This window comes from Scyliorhinus torazame, chromosome 7 (genome assembly GCF_047496885.1).
Source record: "Scyliorhinus torazame isolate Kashiwa2021f chromosome 7, sScyTor2.1, whole genome shotgun sequence".
In the NCBI taxonomy this organism is placed as follows: domain Eukaryota; kingdom Metazoa; phylum Chordata; class Chondrichthyes; order Carcharhiniformes; family Scyliorhinidae; genus Scyliorhinus; species Scyliorhinus torazame.
In genome coordinates, this window is record NC_092713.1 from 111,581,270 (window position 1) to 111,594,127 (window position 12,858).

General features: G+C 46.5%; 2 protein-coding genes across 9 annotated transcripts in view; one reads left to right on the forward strand and one right to left on the reverse strand.

Moving 5' to 3' along the window:
- Positions 1-6,178, reverse strand: part of swt1 (SWT1 RNA endoribonuclease homolog) — a 276,175-nt gene extending 269,997 nt beyond the window's left edge. For all 4 annotated transcript variants that reach the window (XR_011948209.1, XM_072511255.1, XM_072511259.1 and 1 more), the window contains exon 1: positions 6,044-6,178. The gene's annotated coding sequence lies outside the window, so the exon portion shown is untranslated. The remainder of the gene's footprint in view (positions 1-6,043) is intronic.
- The window catches only part of trmt1l (tRNA methyltransferase 1-like), a 146,749-nt gene that overhangs the window by 45,706 nt on the left and 88,185 nt on the right, over positions 1-12,858 (forward strand). For 4 of the 5 annotated variants that reach the window (XM_072511260.1, XM_072511261.1, XM_072511262.1 and 1 more), the window contains exons 1-2: positions 6,223-6,354; positions 12,465-12,629. In XM_072511260.1, coding sequence (XP_072367361.1) covers positions 6,306-6,354; positions 12,465-12,629 — 214 coding nt within the window. In that variant the 5' untranslated portion in view covers positions 6,223-6,305. Of the gene's footprint in view, positions 1-6,222; positions 6,355-12,464; positions 12,630-12,858 lie in introns of those variants that run through there. The other variant, XM_072511264.1, reaches the window with a different exon arrangement.

Here is a 12,858-nt window from a genome sequence, read left to right on the forward strand (position 1 = left end):
CCCCGGATGTGGAGATTTTAGTTTAGACGGGCAGCATGGTTGGCGCAGGCTTGGAGGGCCAAAGGGTCTGTTTCTGTGCTGTACTTTTCTTTGTTCCGATTTTTTGTCGGATCTGAAGTGGAAAACTGATGTTGGACGCAATTGTGAAGAGGAATCCTCCATCAGTGCATGGATAAGCGGACCAGAAGTGCTTGCAAAGGAAGAAATAGGCGAACGGAGAAAGCTTGGGCTGAGAATGCAACGGGAGAAAGCATGGCGGACGACCAGAGCTCTGGCTCGACGACCCAGCGGTCGACGGAGCAGTTAATGCAGTTTTTGCATGAGTGCTTCACCAAGCAGAAACAGGAATGCTTGGACCCGATTAAGGAGTCCATTGCGCGACTGGAACTCAGACTGGATGCTCAAGATCGGGCGATCCAGAAAGTGGTGAAGGCACTGACTGAGCAGGAGCACCAAGCTGCAGTGGAGTTGGAGGTGGGAATGCTGAGAGACCAGCAGAAAAGGCTCCTGGAGAAGGTGGAGGACCGAGAGAACAGGTCCCGCCGGCAGAACCTGAGAATCGTGGGTCTTCCGGAGGGATCCGAAGGAACGGACGCAGGGGCATACGTAGCGGCTATGTTTGAGAAGCTACTGGGGGAGGGGATGTTCTCCCAACCTTGGTAGGTGGACAGGACGCATAGAGCGCTAGTGAGAAAGCCGCATGTGGGTGACACCCCGAGAGCAATGGTAGTGAGATTCCACAGGTACATGGACAAGGAGTGCATTCTACGGTGGGCCAGGCAGACACGGAGCTGCAAATGGGAGAACAGTGTCCTGCATATATATCAGGATCTGAGCGCGGACGTGGCCAGGAGAAGAGCAGGGTTCAACCAGATAAAATCGACCCTTTTTAAGAAGAAGGTAAAGTTTGGACTACTGTACCCAGCCCGTCTTTGGGTTACGCACGAAGAGCAACATTTCTACTTCGAGTCGCCCGAGGAAGCGATGGACTTCGCTAGAAAGAAAGGGCTGGTAGCAGACGGAGGTGTTTGGACTGAACTTTGCTGCAGTGTTCATGTGGGGTTTTTTCTCTCTTCTCTTCAGTTTTTTTTTATAAAAGAAAACTTTCTGTCTTTGGATATTACTTGTAATGCCTTTTGTATTGAGTTGGGGTCTGCGGACGAGCTGCTTGAGTTAAAATTTGCACTGATGGGGGATGGAGCTGTGAATGTTAGATGTTTGATCTTTTTGAGTTACTTTGCGTGTTTCTTTTGGGCAATTGGGTTTGGATTGTTTAAGTTTGCATGTGTGTGTCTGGGGGGGGGGGGGGGGGGGGGGGGGGGGTATGCCTGGCACCATGCGAGGGGTCACAAAGATAGCTGGGCGGGCTAGCTCATGGAAGCGCAGTGGAGGGTGAGCAGATGGTATGCTTGTTGGAGGGGGCTGTGTGCATAGTGCAGTTACTAGGGGGGAGTAGGGGGGGGGAATGTTCTGCTGACAGGGAGGGACTTTTGCTGTGAGACAATAGGGAGGTCGGAGGAGGAGGCTGCCTGGGGGGCGGGCCTGCGGATGCGTGCGGTAAGGAAGGGATGGGTCGGACAGGTTTTTCACTCAGGGCTGGACTCCAAGACTAGAGGGGTTGCGATCCTGATTAATAAGAGAGTGTCATTCGAAGCGGGAAGAATAGTTGCAGACGTGGGAGGTCGGTACATAATGGTCAGTGGGAAGCTGGAGGGGCTGCTGGTAGTACTCGTGAATGCGTACTCGCCAAATTGGGATGATGTGGAGTTCATAAGGAGGATGTTGGGGAAGATCCCGGACCTGGATTCGCATAAGCTGGTTATATGGCGGGGGGGGTTTGGCTTGTTAACTACAGGGAAGGCGGAAGAGCAGCTGAGGTAGGCGAGGGGGGCGATCTATGAATATGGGGAGAAGGCCAGTAGAATGCTTGCGCAGCAGCTTCGAAAGCGGGAGGCGGCCAGGGAGATTGGGAAAGTAAGGGACAGAGATGGGAACCTTGTCGGAGATTCAGCTGGGGTCACTAAGGTGTTCGAGGAATTCTACAGCAGGCTGTACGAGTCGGAACCCCCAGCTGGGCCAGAGGGGATGAGGCAATTCTTAGGGGGGCTGAAGTTCCCAAAGGTTGATGAAGACTTGGTAGAAGGGCTGGGGGCCCCGATCGGGTTGGGATAGCAGATGGGCTGAAGGCCATGCAGTCGGGTAAAGTCCCGGGACTGGATGGGTACCCCGCGGAGTTTTACAAAAAGTTCTCTGGGATGCTGGGGCCACTGCTGAGGAGGACATTTAACGAGGTAAGAGAAAGAGGGGGGGCTGCCCCCGACAATGTCACAGGCCACTATCTCATTGATCCTGAAGTGGGATGAGGACCCAGAGTTATGCGGGTCCTACAGACCGATCTCCCTACTAAATGTAGACGCCAAATTGTTAGCTAGGACCAGACGGGATTTGTTAAGGGGAGGCAGTTGCCGGCCAACGTAAGAAGGCTGTTGAATGTTATCACGATGCCCCCAGAGGGTAGGGACGTAGAGGGAGTGGTCGCAATGGAAGCAGAGAAGGCATTTGACCGGGTGGAATGGGATTATCTGTGGGAGGTTTTGGGGTGGTTTGGATTTGGGTGGGGCTTCATTTACTGAGTCAGGCTGCTGTATCAGGTGCCCGTGGCAAGTGTTCGGACGAACAAGCTGACATCGGGCTATTTTAGGCTGCATCGGGGGACGAGGCAGGGATGCCCCCTCTCCCCGCTGTTGTTCACACTGGCGGAAATTGGCTGGTTTTCGGGTTATAAATTGAACATGGGGAAAAGCGAGATTTTCGAGACCCAGGCAAGGGGGTAGGAGAGGCGATTGGGGGAGCTGCCGTTTAGAGTGGTAGGGGGAAGCTTTCGGTACATAGGCATCCAGGTGGCGCAGGAATGGGAACGGCTGCACAAGCTTAATCTGTCCCGACTAGTAGACCCAACGAAGGGAGGATTTTCGGAGATGGGGCGTGCTCCCGTTGTCACTGGCTGGGAGGGTACAGACAGTGAAAATGACAGTTCTCCCTAGATCCCTGTTTGTGTTTCAGTGTCTCCCCATCTTTATTCCTCAGTCCTCTTTTAAACGGGTCCACAAGGTGATCTCGGGCTTTGTATGGGCGGGTAAGACCCCGCGAGTTAAAAAAGGATGTTGGAGCGCAGGCGGGGGGAGGGCGGGCTGGCACTCCCGAACTTTAGTAATTATTACTGGGCGGCGAATATAGCCATGTTTAAGAAGTGGATGGGGGGGGGGGGGGGGGGGGGGGGGGGGGGGTCGGTGTGGGAGCGAGTAGAGGCGGCTTCTTGTAAGGGTACTATTTGGGTGCGTTGGTAACTGCCTCTGCCGTTCCCGCCAGCACGCTACTCCACCAGCCCCATAGTGGTCACAGCCCTGAGTGTCTGGGGGCAATGGAGGAGACATGTGGGGGCAGAGGGAGCATCGGTCTGGTACCTAATTTGCAATAATCACCAGTTTGCCCCGGGATGGTTAGATGGAGGGTTCCGGAGGTGGCAGAGAGCAGGGATCGAGAGGATGAGCGATATGTTTATAGAAGGGAGCTTTCCCAGCTTGAGGGAACGAGAGGTGAAATTTGAACTGACGGGAGGGAATGAGTTTAGGTACCTGCAGGTGCGGGACTTCCTACGCAGGCAGGTCTCAACCTTCCCGCTCCTACCACCAAGGGGGATACAGGACAGGGTAGTTTCCAGAGTGTGGGTGGGAGAAGGGAGGGTTTCAGACATTTATAAGGAGCTTATGGGGTCAGAGGACGCACAAACCAAGGAGCCGAAACACAAATGGGAAGAGGAGTTGGGAGGAGAGATAGAGGACAGTCTCTGGGCCGATGCATTGAGCAGAGTCAACGCATTCACAACATGTACCAGGCTCAGCCTGATACAGTTTAAGGTCGTTCACCAGGCTCACATGACAGTGGCCCAGATAAGCAGGTTCCTTGGGGTGGAAGACAGATGCGCAAGGTGTGCGGGAGGATCAGTGAACCATGTTCATATGTTCTGGGCATGTCCGAAGCTCAGGGGATTCTGGCATGGGTTTGCAGATGTCGTCATGTCCAATGTATTGAAAACAAGGGTGGCGCCGAGTCCAGAGGTGGCGATTTTCGGAGTGGCGAAAGACCCAGGAATCCAGGAGGAGAAAGAGGCAGACGTTCTGGCCTTTGCTTCCCTGGTAGCCCGGAGACAGATATTATTAGCTTGGAGGGACTCAAAGCCCCCGAAGTCGGAGAGATGGCTATCTTTCTCTGTTTGGAGAAAATCAAGTTCGCCCTGAGGGTCAATGTTAGGGTTCGTCCGGAGGTGGCAGCCGTTAGTCAACTTCTTTAGGGAAAATTAACCGTCAGCAGAAGGGAGGGTCGGGGGGCTGGGGTTTAGTTTAGCTTAGAGTAGGGGGTTAGAAAAGGTGGGACCTGTGAGAGAGGAAGACGGCTTTTGCACTATGTTTATATTTGTATGTACACTGTTTTTTCTGTTAGTTATAAAACCATAAATAGCTCAATAAAATGTTTATTAAAAAAAATTATGATTGGTTAATTATTTTTAAATACATCTATGATGCAACCTTAACCAATAGCCACGATTGGACATGGATAACTAGTAACAAATGATTGGTATATTGTCATGTGAGTGTCCCTTTAAGAAAGGTTTTTGTCTTATCACATGGCTTCAGTGATGTCATTGTGTGTGGGGAGCTGGGCTGTGGCTCAGAGCTGGTTTTTAGTTCAGCTTTCACATTTGAGTGCTGTGGACTCAGACAGAGAACAGAAGTGTTTGCCCCGTCTCTCTCTATTTTCAATTTAAATATCGGTTCCAGTAAAAATCACCTTGGTGGTGGCTTTAGATATTGTTTGCTTTCCAGAAGGGTTTAAACTTACTGGTGAGACGGGGTCAGAATATCAGGGAAAGCCAGTCTTATTCATGTGAGAATGCAGAGAGCTGGGCCACGCCATTGAAAAGGGGTTTTTGGTTTATGGGATTTTGTTTTTGAATTGGAACAGTTAAAGAGGGAATTCATTAAGTGTTAAACATAGATTAATGCAACTGTGTGGTGTCTTTGTTTAATAAGAATTCTTGCTGTTTGTTTTTATATACATATGTTAACTCCGTTCTTAGAATAAAACTTACTTTGATTGAAGTGTCTGGGAAGACTGTTGAATCACACCTCAAGTGAGGGCTCTTGTGTTCACCCTTGCCAAATTCAACATAAGTTACAGGTCAGGTGAACTCCATAATACTTTGGAGTTTTTAAACCCTGATCCATAACAATGTTAATCGAATCAAAGTAGAACTGTCTGTATTATCATTAAAACTGTTCTTTTAGTGTCCTAATTGGAATGCCAAGAGCCCTCGCTACAGCTTGCAGATAAAGAATAATTTATGGCCAAGACAAGAGGGCATTGTCTAATAACTAGAACCAGAGTTCACACAAGTGAAATTTAGGGAACACTTTTGCACATAAGGGTGACACAAGTTTGGAACTCTCCTCCTCAAACAGCAATTGATGTTTCACTCAATTGTTAATTTTAAATTCAAAATGAATGGATTTGTGTTGACCAATGCTATTACGTGTTTATGCAGCAAGGGCCAGTAAGTAAATGGAGTTAGCTTGCAGATCAGCCATGATCTCTCTGAACGGCAGAAGAGGTTCGAGGGGCCAAAAGGCCTCTTCCCGGTCCGTCCGGTGAGTGGACTTTTCAGCTGTGGCGTCTTCTGTGCTATCTTCTTCATTACTGCCTGGCCCACGCGTGGGCTCGCATTTTCTGGTTCAAATCAATGGCAAGTAGTTTGAAGTACCTAACGAGGGATACACTCGTCACCCCAGAGGTTGGACGCTGCCAGGTTTAGCCCCCACTACGTTGGGAAATTTGACCCGCCCGACTCCACAGTGAGTCATGCGCATGACAAGTGGCGTCTGTCGGCACCACTTATACTCCAGGAGCCCGGGCCTCCTCCAAATCAACGACACAATGACAATAACCACAGCTCTGCTGGGAAATGATCGCCAGGATGTATACTCACGACAAATATACCAAACGGGCCTCGCGCACGGCACCTTCTCAGTGCAACGATACGAGGTGTCGTTGCTCAAAACAAAACTCCGCTGCTCTCAGGTGATGAACTCTGCTACGCATGAGGCATTCTGGGAGTTCGACTGCCTCCCGATACTTTCCGGCCAGCAGACCCGAGTGGACTACAATCCCCAGGATCCATTGCAGGAAAGGCGCATGCGCAGTTCTGGCAGCACCCCCTTCCCCACCAATTATTCACGTCACTTGGTAACATGGCGGAGCAGCAAGCAGGAGACCTGCACCAGGAGGACACTACCTCAAGTAGGATATAAGTGAGCGGGTTGAGGCTCACTTACTGAATTTTATACTGGAGTCTCGTGTCTTTTTTTAAAAATAGGGAAAAAAGCTGCGAATTTGATTTCACAGTGTCTGTATTTTCGGAAAACTCTGGTGGAGTTCGTTTGATGGCCTGACCGCAGAGCTCCGTCTGTGGGCCTGATCCTGGGACGGAGCCGAGAGGCAGGTGTGGAAGTAGTTCTCCATCAAAGGGAGAAAGTTCATAAACGGGGAGTTCAGCGAGGAGCAATGTAACTTGGCATTGTACAGATTAGTGAATGCCTCTCATTAAACTCATATATTAAATTCATATATTTTCATGCTCAAAATTTAGACTTTTACAAGATGACTAAAATTTTAATTTAGTTGACCTTTAATTGCTCACTGGCATCACGTTTCAGAACGTTTTGCTTATGCAATTCTTTGGGGGATGAAGCTGGATTTTGCCTTTCTGTGAAATATGTTTTTTTTAATGTTATATTTACCATCTTTTATATGCCGGACTTAGTTCTGTTGAAGTTGATAGAGTTGGAAGGGTGTATGGAATTGGTAACTGATGGGGATAACCCCTTTTTTAGCCTAACTCTTAATTGCACCTGTCCTCGTTCACTCTTATCTCTTTCATTTCACACTCTGGTGTATTTCCTTTTCTGTGTCTGTTCTGTATGTCCATATACTTTTCAAATCTTTGCTAGTATGTCTATGCAACACTTTTTTTTTCAGTATCTCTCATTCCGATGTGTTGCACTCCTTTTGCTTTCATTTTCATGGAGATCTGGAAATAGATGTTCAAAAGTCTGGCTTTCAAAATTATCACAGCACTATACCAGAATATGACACAGAAATGAGGGACTGAAATTGAACAAGGGGGGATAATGTGTTAGGATGGCACAGAGCAGACAAGCAGATTTTGATAACAACACTTATTCTATATTTGTGTCAGGAGAGAGTGACCTATGTGTACCTTTCTCGTCCCTTATTTATACTTGAGCAATACAACTAGTCTTGGTCTAAAACAGCTGAGAATGGTTCTCAGTGTTCTATAAACATGCAGACTGGCTGCAACTGGCAACCTCACACACATGTCGAGTGCAGTGGGACTTTCTTCACTTGGTTCCATTCTTAACTATCCTATTGTCACCAAAGCATTACTTCTCACCCTGGAATTTCCCAAATATTGAACCTTGGATTGCTCCTCTTCCTCAACTGCATGCTGTGTCTTGGCAATCTTGTCCAAAGACATGGGAAAATCTTTGTAAAGTATTTTGGCAACACGTGCTCTTCTTCTCTCACATCTTTGTAATTGCTTTTTTGTAAGTCTAGATGAGCTGCAATTTCCTCCTGTTAAACACTGGATAGAATAAAGCCACTGTTTGTTTGGCTACAAACTCTTACCGCATATTCTATCCCCCCCCAACACACTAATCTCAGCCTGCACGAGACTGGTTGCAACCTTTGCCTCTTTTATGGTCGCAGGTTGAGTTTACAATCCTCCATCTTCTCCAGCACAAAAATGCCTGCTTTTACTGCCTCTGTTTCACCACCCATTTTTCACCCTTACAACAGCCCATCTGCTGCAGAAATTCATTTGTCTTTATCACCTCTGGACTCAACTATTGCAATACTTTCTTTCCCAGCTCCTATCCTAAACCTTCAGCTCATGTTTAATAAAAATGCTGCCTGCATCATATCACGCTCATTGATTATTTCCTGCCCTTGCCATCCAGGTCCCATGTATCCAATTTTAAATGCTTATGTTTGAATTGATTTATGGCCTCAAGTTTCCCTACCTATCTATTAACTCTAGCATCCCCTCCCCCACCCCATTAATTCTACCATGTACTTTCTTGCCTCCTTTTGCTCATTATTTGCATTGTGCCTACAGCCTTCGAAGAACAGTTGTCTGGAATTCTCTCTCTCAACTCTCTGCTTCTTCTCCTTTAAGATTGTGCTTAAAATACATTGTGACCAATCTTCCTCCGCCCCATCTCTTAGCCTCAGGATACATTTCTGACTGATTCTCTATCTATCCTTTGCCTAGGAACAATTTACTTTATATTAAAGATGCTACATAAATGCAGATAATGACACAATTAGCAAGTGTGCAGCCCAAAATAAATCATTCAGTTGGCTACATGATTCTGAGCAGGCCAATGAAAAAGCAACTGTGGACAATCCAAAACTCAACACCCTGGTTCAAATCCCTTCCTTAAAATGTACGGAATGCAGAAATTTCCACTGAAGATTTACTATCGTAAGGTTGGGCGGTTTGGAGAACAGTCAATGGAAGGAACTCTGATAGGCAACTGATAATATGCATCTGTGGGCTGGTGTAATATGATGTCACGACAATGGGCTTGCAGTGTGTCTGAAACATTAAATTAATTCTGTTCCTGTCTCTGCAGATGCTGCCAGACCTGCTGGGTTTTCCATAATTTTCTGTTTTTAGTCTGGATTTCCAGCATCTGCAGTGTTTTGCTGTTATATTAATAGCAGGAGATTATGGACTGCTTAGAAACAACCTTTCGTAATATTAAAAACCCAAAGTTATGAACTATTTTACTAATGATCATTTTATCAATTATCTAACTGCCATTCAGCCTACAGAAAATTCAAAGTTGGTTTCTGAACTGAAAGATTTTGAATTGTCCAATCATTTGGACTCATTAATATGGAGTACACAACAAAGTAGGAATTTAGAGTCTAAATATTATTCAGTAGTTCAAATGGAGGGAAATAAACTATAGATAAATATTTCTGATACCATAAATGCACAGAGGGAACTACATATGATGGGTGCAATCTAACACCCAAAAACAGATTCCCGTTTTGGGCGTGTGTGGCGGGGTGTTTTTCGACACCAGAATATTGTGTGCACTTTTGGTCTCCTTATCTGAGGAAGGATGCTCTTGCTATGGAGATAGTGCAGTGAAGGTTTACTAGACTGATTCCTGGGATGCCGGGACCGACATCTGAGGAGAGATTGAGTCAGTTAGGATTACATTCGCTGGAGTTTAGAAGTACGAGTGGGATCTCATGGAAACCTATAAAATTCCAACAGGACGTGGCAGGATAGATACAGGAAGGGTGTTCCTGATGGCGGGCAAGTGCAGAACCAGGGGTCACAGTCTGAGATATGGGGTAGACCATTAGGACTGAGATAAGGAGTAATTTCTTGACCCAGACAGTGGTGAGCCTGTGGAATTCTCTACCACAGGAAACAGTTGAGGCCAAAACATTGTATGTTTTCAAGAAGGAGTTAGATATAGCTCTTGGTGCTCATAAAATCAAAGGATACGGGGGGGATAGTGGGAACAGGCTACTGAATTGGATGATTATCCATGATCATAATGGCAGAGCAGGCTCGATGGGCCGAATGGCCTACTCCTATTTTCTATATTTCTACATCATTTAGAAGAGTGGTGTAAAGTCCATTGACTGAAAAACGACATGGTGGCACAGTGGTTAGCACTGCTGCCTCACAGCGCCAAGGACCCGTGTAAAATTCCAGCCTTGGGTGACTGCCTGTGGAGTCTGCACATTCTCCCTGTGTCAGCATGGGTTTCCTCCGGGTGCTCCGGTTTCCTCCCACAATTCAAAGATGTGCAGGTTAGGTGAATTGGCTATGCTAATTTGCCCCTTAGTGTCCAAAGATTTGCAGGTGTGGTGGGGTTGTGGGGATAGGATTGGTGAGTGGGCCGGGATGGGGTGCGCTTTCGGAGGGTTGGTGCAGACCTGATGGGCCGAATGGCCTCCTTCTGCACTGTAGGGATTTTATGATTCTGTGAAACAGATAGACAACAGTAAGAGGCTTGGTGGGGGAGAAGGAGAGATCTGCGGTTCAAGATTCCTGATGGGATAGAGAGGTGAGAAGTCACTATTACTTGAGAGCACTTGGGTATAAGGACCCCTTCTTGGTGCATTACTTTGTAACCAAAAGAGGAAGTAAGGGGTTGACGCGCATTGCTCCAGTAAGGCCCCAGCTGGGATGGCCAAACTGTGATGTATCAGGGGAAGATATGTCCAAGATTGAATATGTGCACGAACTTCATGGGGAAGTCAGTTTCTGTGAAGAAAACTGTGATTGGAAGAAGACATGTGTAAGTTTAAAATGTAGAAAAAACACTCAACTATATAATTTCAAAATCAAACAGAAAATGCTGGAAATGCTGAGGAGGTCTGGCAGCATTTGTGGAGAAACAAAATTAATGTTTCTCTTTCCACAGATGATGCTACACCTGAGTATTCCCAACATTTTCGGTTTTTATTTTGGATTTCCAGCATCCACAGTATTCTGCTTTTCAATATAATTCCAAACTTGTGTTGAATCCAGAGAAAGGCATTTGACCCGTAGAAAACATTGTCATGTAACTGGACTGGTGGTATAGAGATATGGCCATTGTGATGGTAAGTGCAGTTTGAGGTAATGAGTTACGACTAACAGATATAATAATAATGGGCAGCACGGTTGCGTAGTGGTTAGCACAGCTGCATCACGTTGCCGAGAACCCAGGTTCGATCCTGGCTCTGGGTCACTGTCCGTGTGGATTTTGCACATTCTCCCCGTGTTTGTATGAGTTTCACCCCCACAACCCAAAAGATGTGCAGGGTAGGTGGATTGGCCACGCTAAATTGTCCCTTAATTGGAAAAAATGAATTGGGTACTCTAAATGTATTTATTTTTTAAATATAATAATAATAATCTTTATTGTCACAAGTAGGCTTACATTAACACTGCAATGAAGTTACTGTGAGACGTCCCTACTTGCCACATTCCGACACCTGTTCGGGTTATTGCTAACTTTTGGTTGGCTCTTAATTTGGCTCTATTTAATCACGTTTGCTCAAGAGTCGCCAGGTATCTTTCGACACTGCCACAAGGTTCAGAGCAGAATACTGATCAATGACTCGATACACCAATTAGTAAGTTCAAAAGCAATGCTCATTTATTTACACACAGTCAAATCTACTCCTGCATAAACTCTACAAAACTAAACTACCACTATTACTAAGGCCTCTACTTGGCTTCGGGCTCCCACTCGGTCAGAGGAACAATGGCCATTGCTCGGTTCTGAGGCTGCTAGGTTGAGCTGTTTACAGTGTAGCAACTAGGAGCGTCTATCTCGTAGCGTGCGTTGACTTGGAACTTACTTGGTCTGCTGTAGTTGCTAGGCAGGTCTCTCTCTTCGCTGAGAGCCAAAGCCAAAGGAGAGCCCTTGGGGGATACCTTTTATACCCAAAAGGCTTCGCGCTCTTTTGGGCGGGCCTTGAACTTGGCCTCAACTAATTGGGTCTTTCCCAAATTGGTATTGATTTTCCTCCAATAGAGGGGTGGTTCCCTGATCGCTGGGCATGTCCTGGTCACTGTCAGTCTGCTTTGTCTTAGCTTCTTCTGGCGCCGGGGAGTCTGTCCTAACATTGTGTATCTAAATGTTTCCCTTTTGTCCCCGGCGATGGCTCATTAGTATGTAAATTGTTTGGTAGTTTCTGTCCTGTCTGAGCGTTCAAGGTTCTAATCAACAGACAGAGCTTGAACCTGCTTGTTTCTTAGCATTGTCCAATTTTCCCTGCAGTCTTTGCAAGAGTCCATTTTGTAATCGGGACGTGGCCATCCCAGATGGCTACAGGGTACACAGAGGGAGAATTCAGAATGTCCAAATTATCTTAAAGCACTCTTTCGGGACTTGTGGGAGGAAACCAGAGTACCCGGAGGAAACCCATGCAGACACAGGGAAAAGGTGCAGACTCTGCACAGACTGTGATGCAAGCCGGGAATCGAACCTGGGACCCTGGCGCTGTGAAGCGACAGCGCTAACCACTGTGCTACCGTGCCGCCCCATATAAAACATTTCACACAATGTATTGGCTTGTGTAAATTTTCATTTTATTTATTGTTATTCAACTGACAACACTGACGTGTCAGCTATAATCGTGCATCAGAGGCACAAAATATTAACCCCACTATCCTCTTTCAGAAGCTGATCTGCTTTGGATTTCTAGCATTTTCTCTTTCTTTCTTTCTTTCACTGCCATTAGGAACAATGGAATTTTGCAATAAACAAAGTTTCATATCCGATCTCCTGTTTATATTTCAGCTTTCAATTTTGAGAATGACCATGTTGAGGATGTTGGCAGCGACACTATTGACTTGCACTCTGGTGCTGATTCAACTCAAAATTTTAGCACAACAACCACCACTGATGTAAATCTTGAAACCTTTTCTGAAACATTGGATCCAATTACAACAACTGGAACAGCAGGTTTGTTTCGAAAAGAGTTTCATATCCACCTTGTCTAAAAAAAAAATCTTCGAGATGGCTTGGCTCAAACCTTTCCCTTGGTGTTCCCCTTATTCTTCCCTTCTTCTTTGTGGCACTTACTATTTTCCCTCCCCACCTTTCTTTGTTTTATCCACTTCCCTTCAGTAAAAGCATCGGTGGAAGACTACTTATCTCTAAGGAAGTGATGCTGACATACATCTGTGCTAGA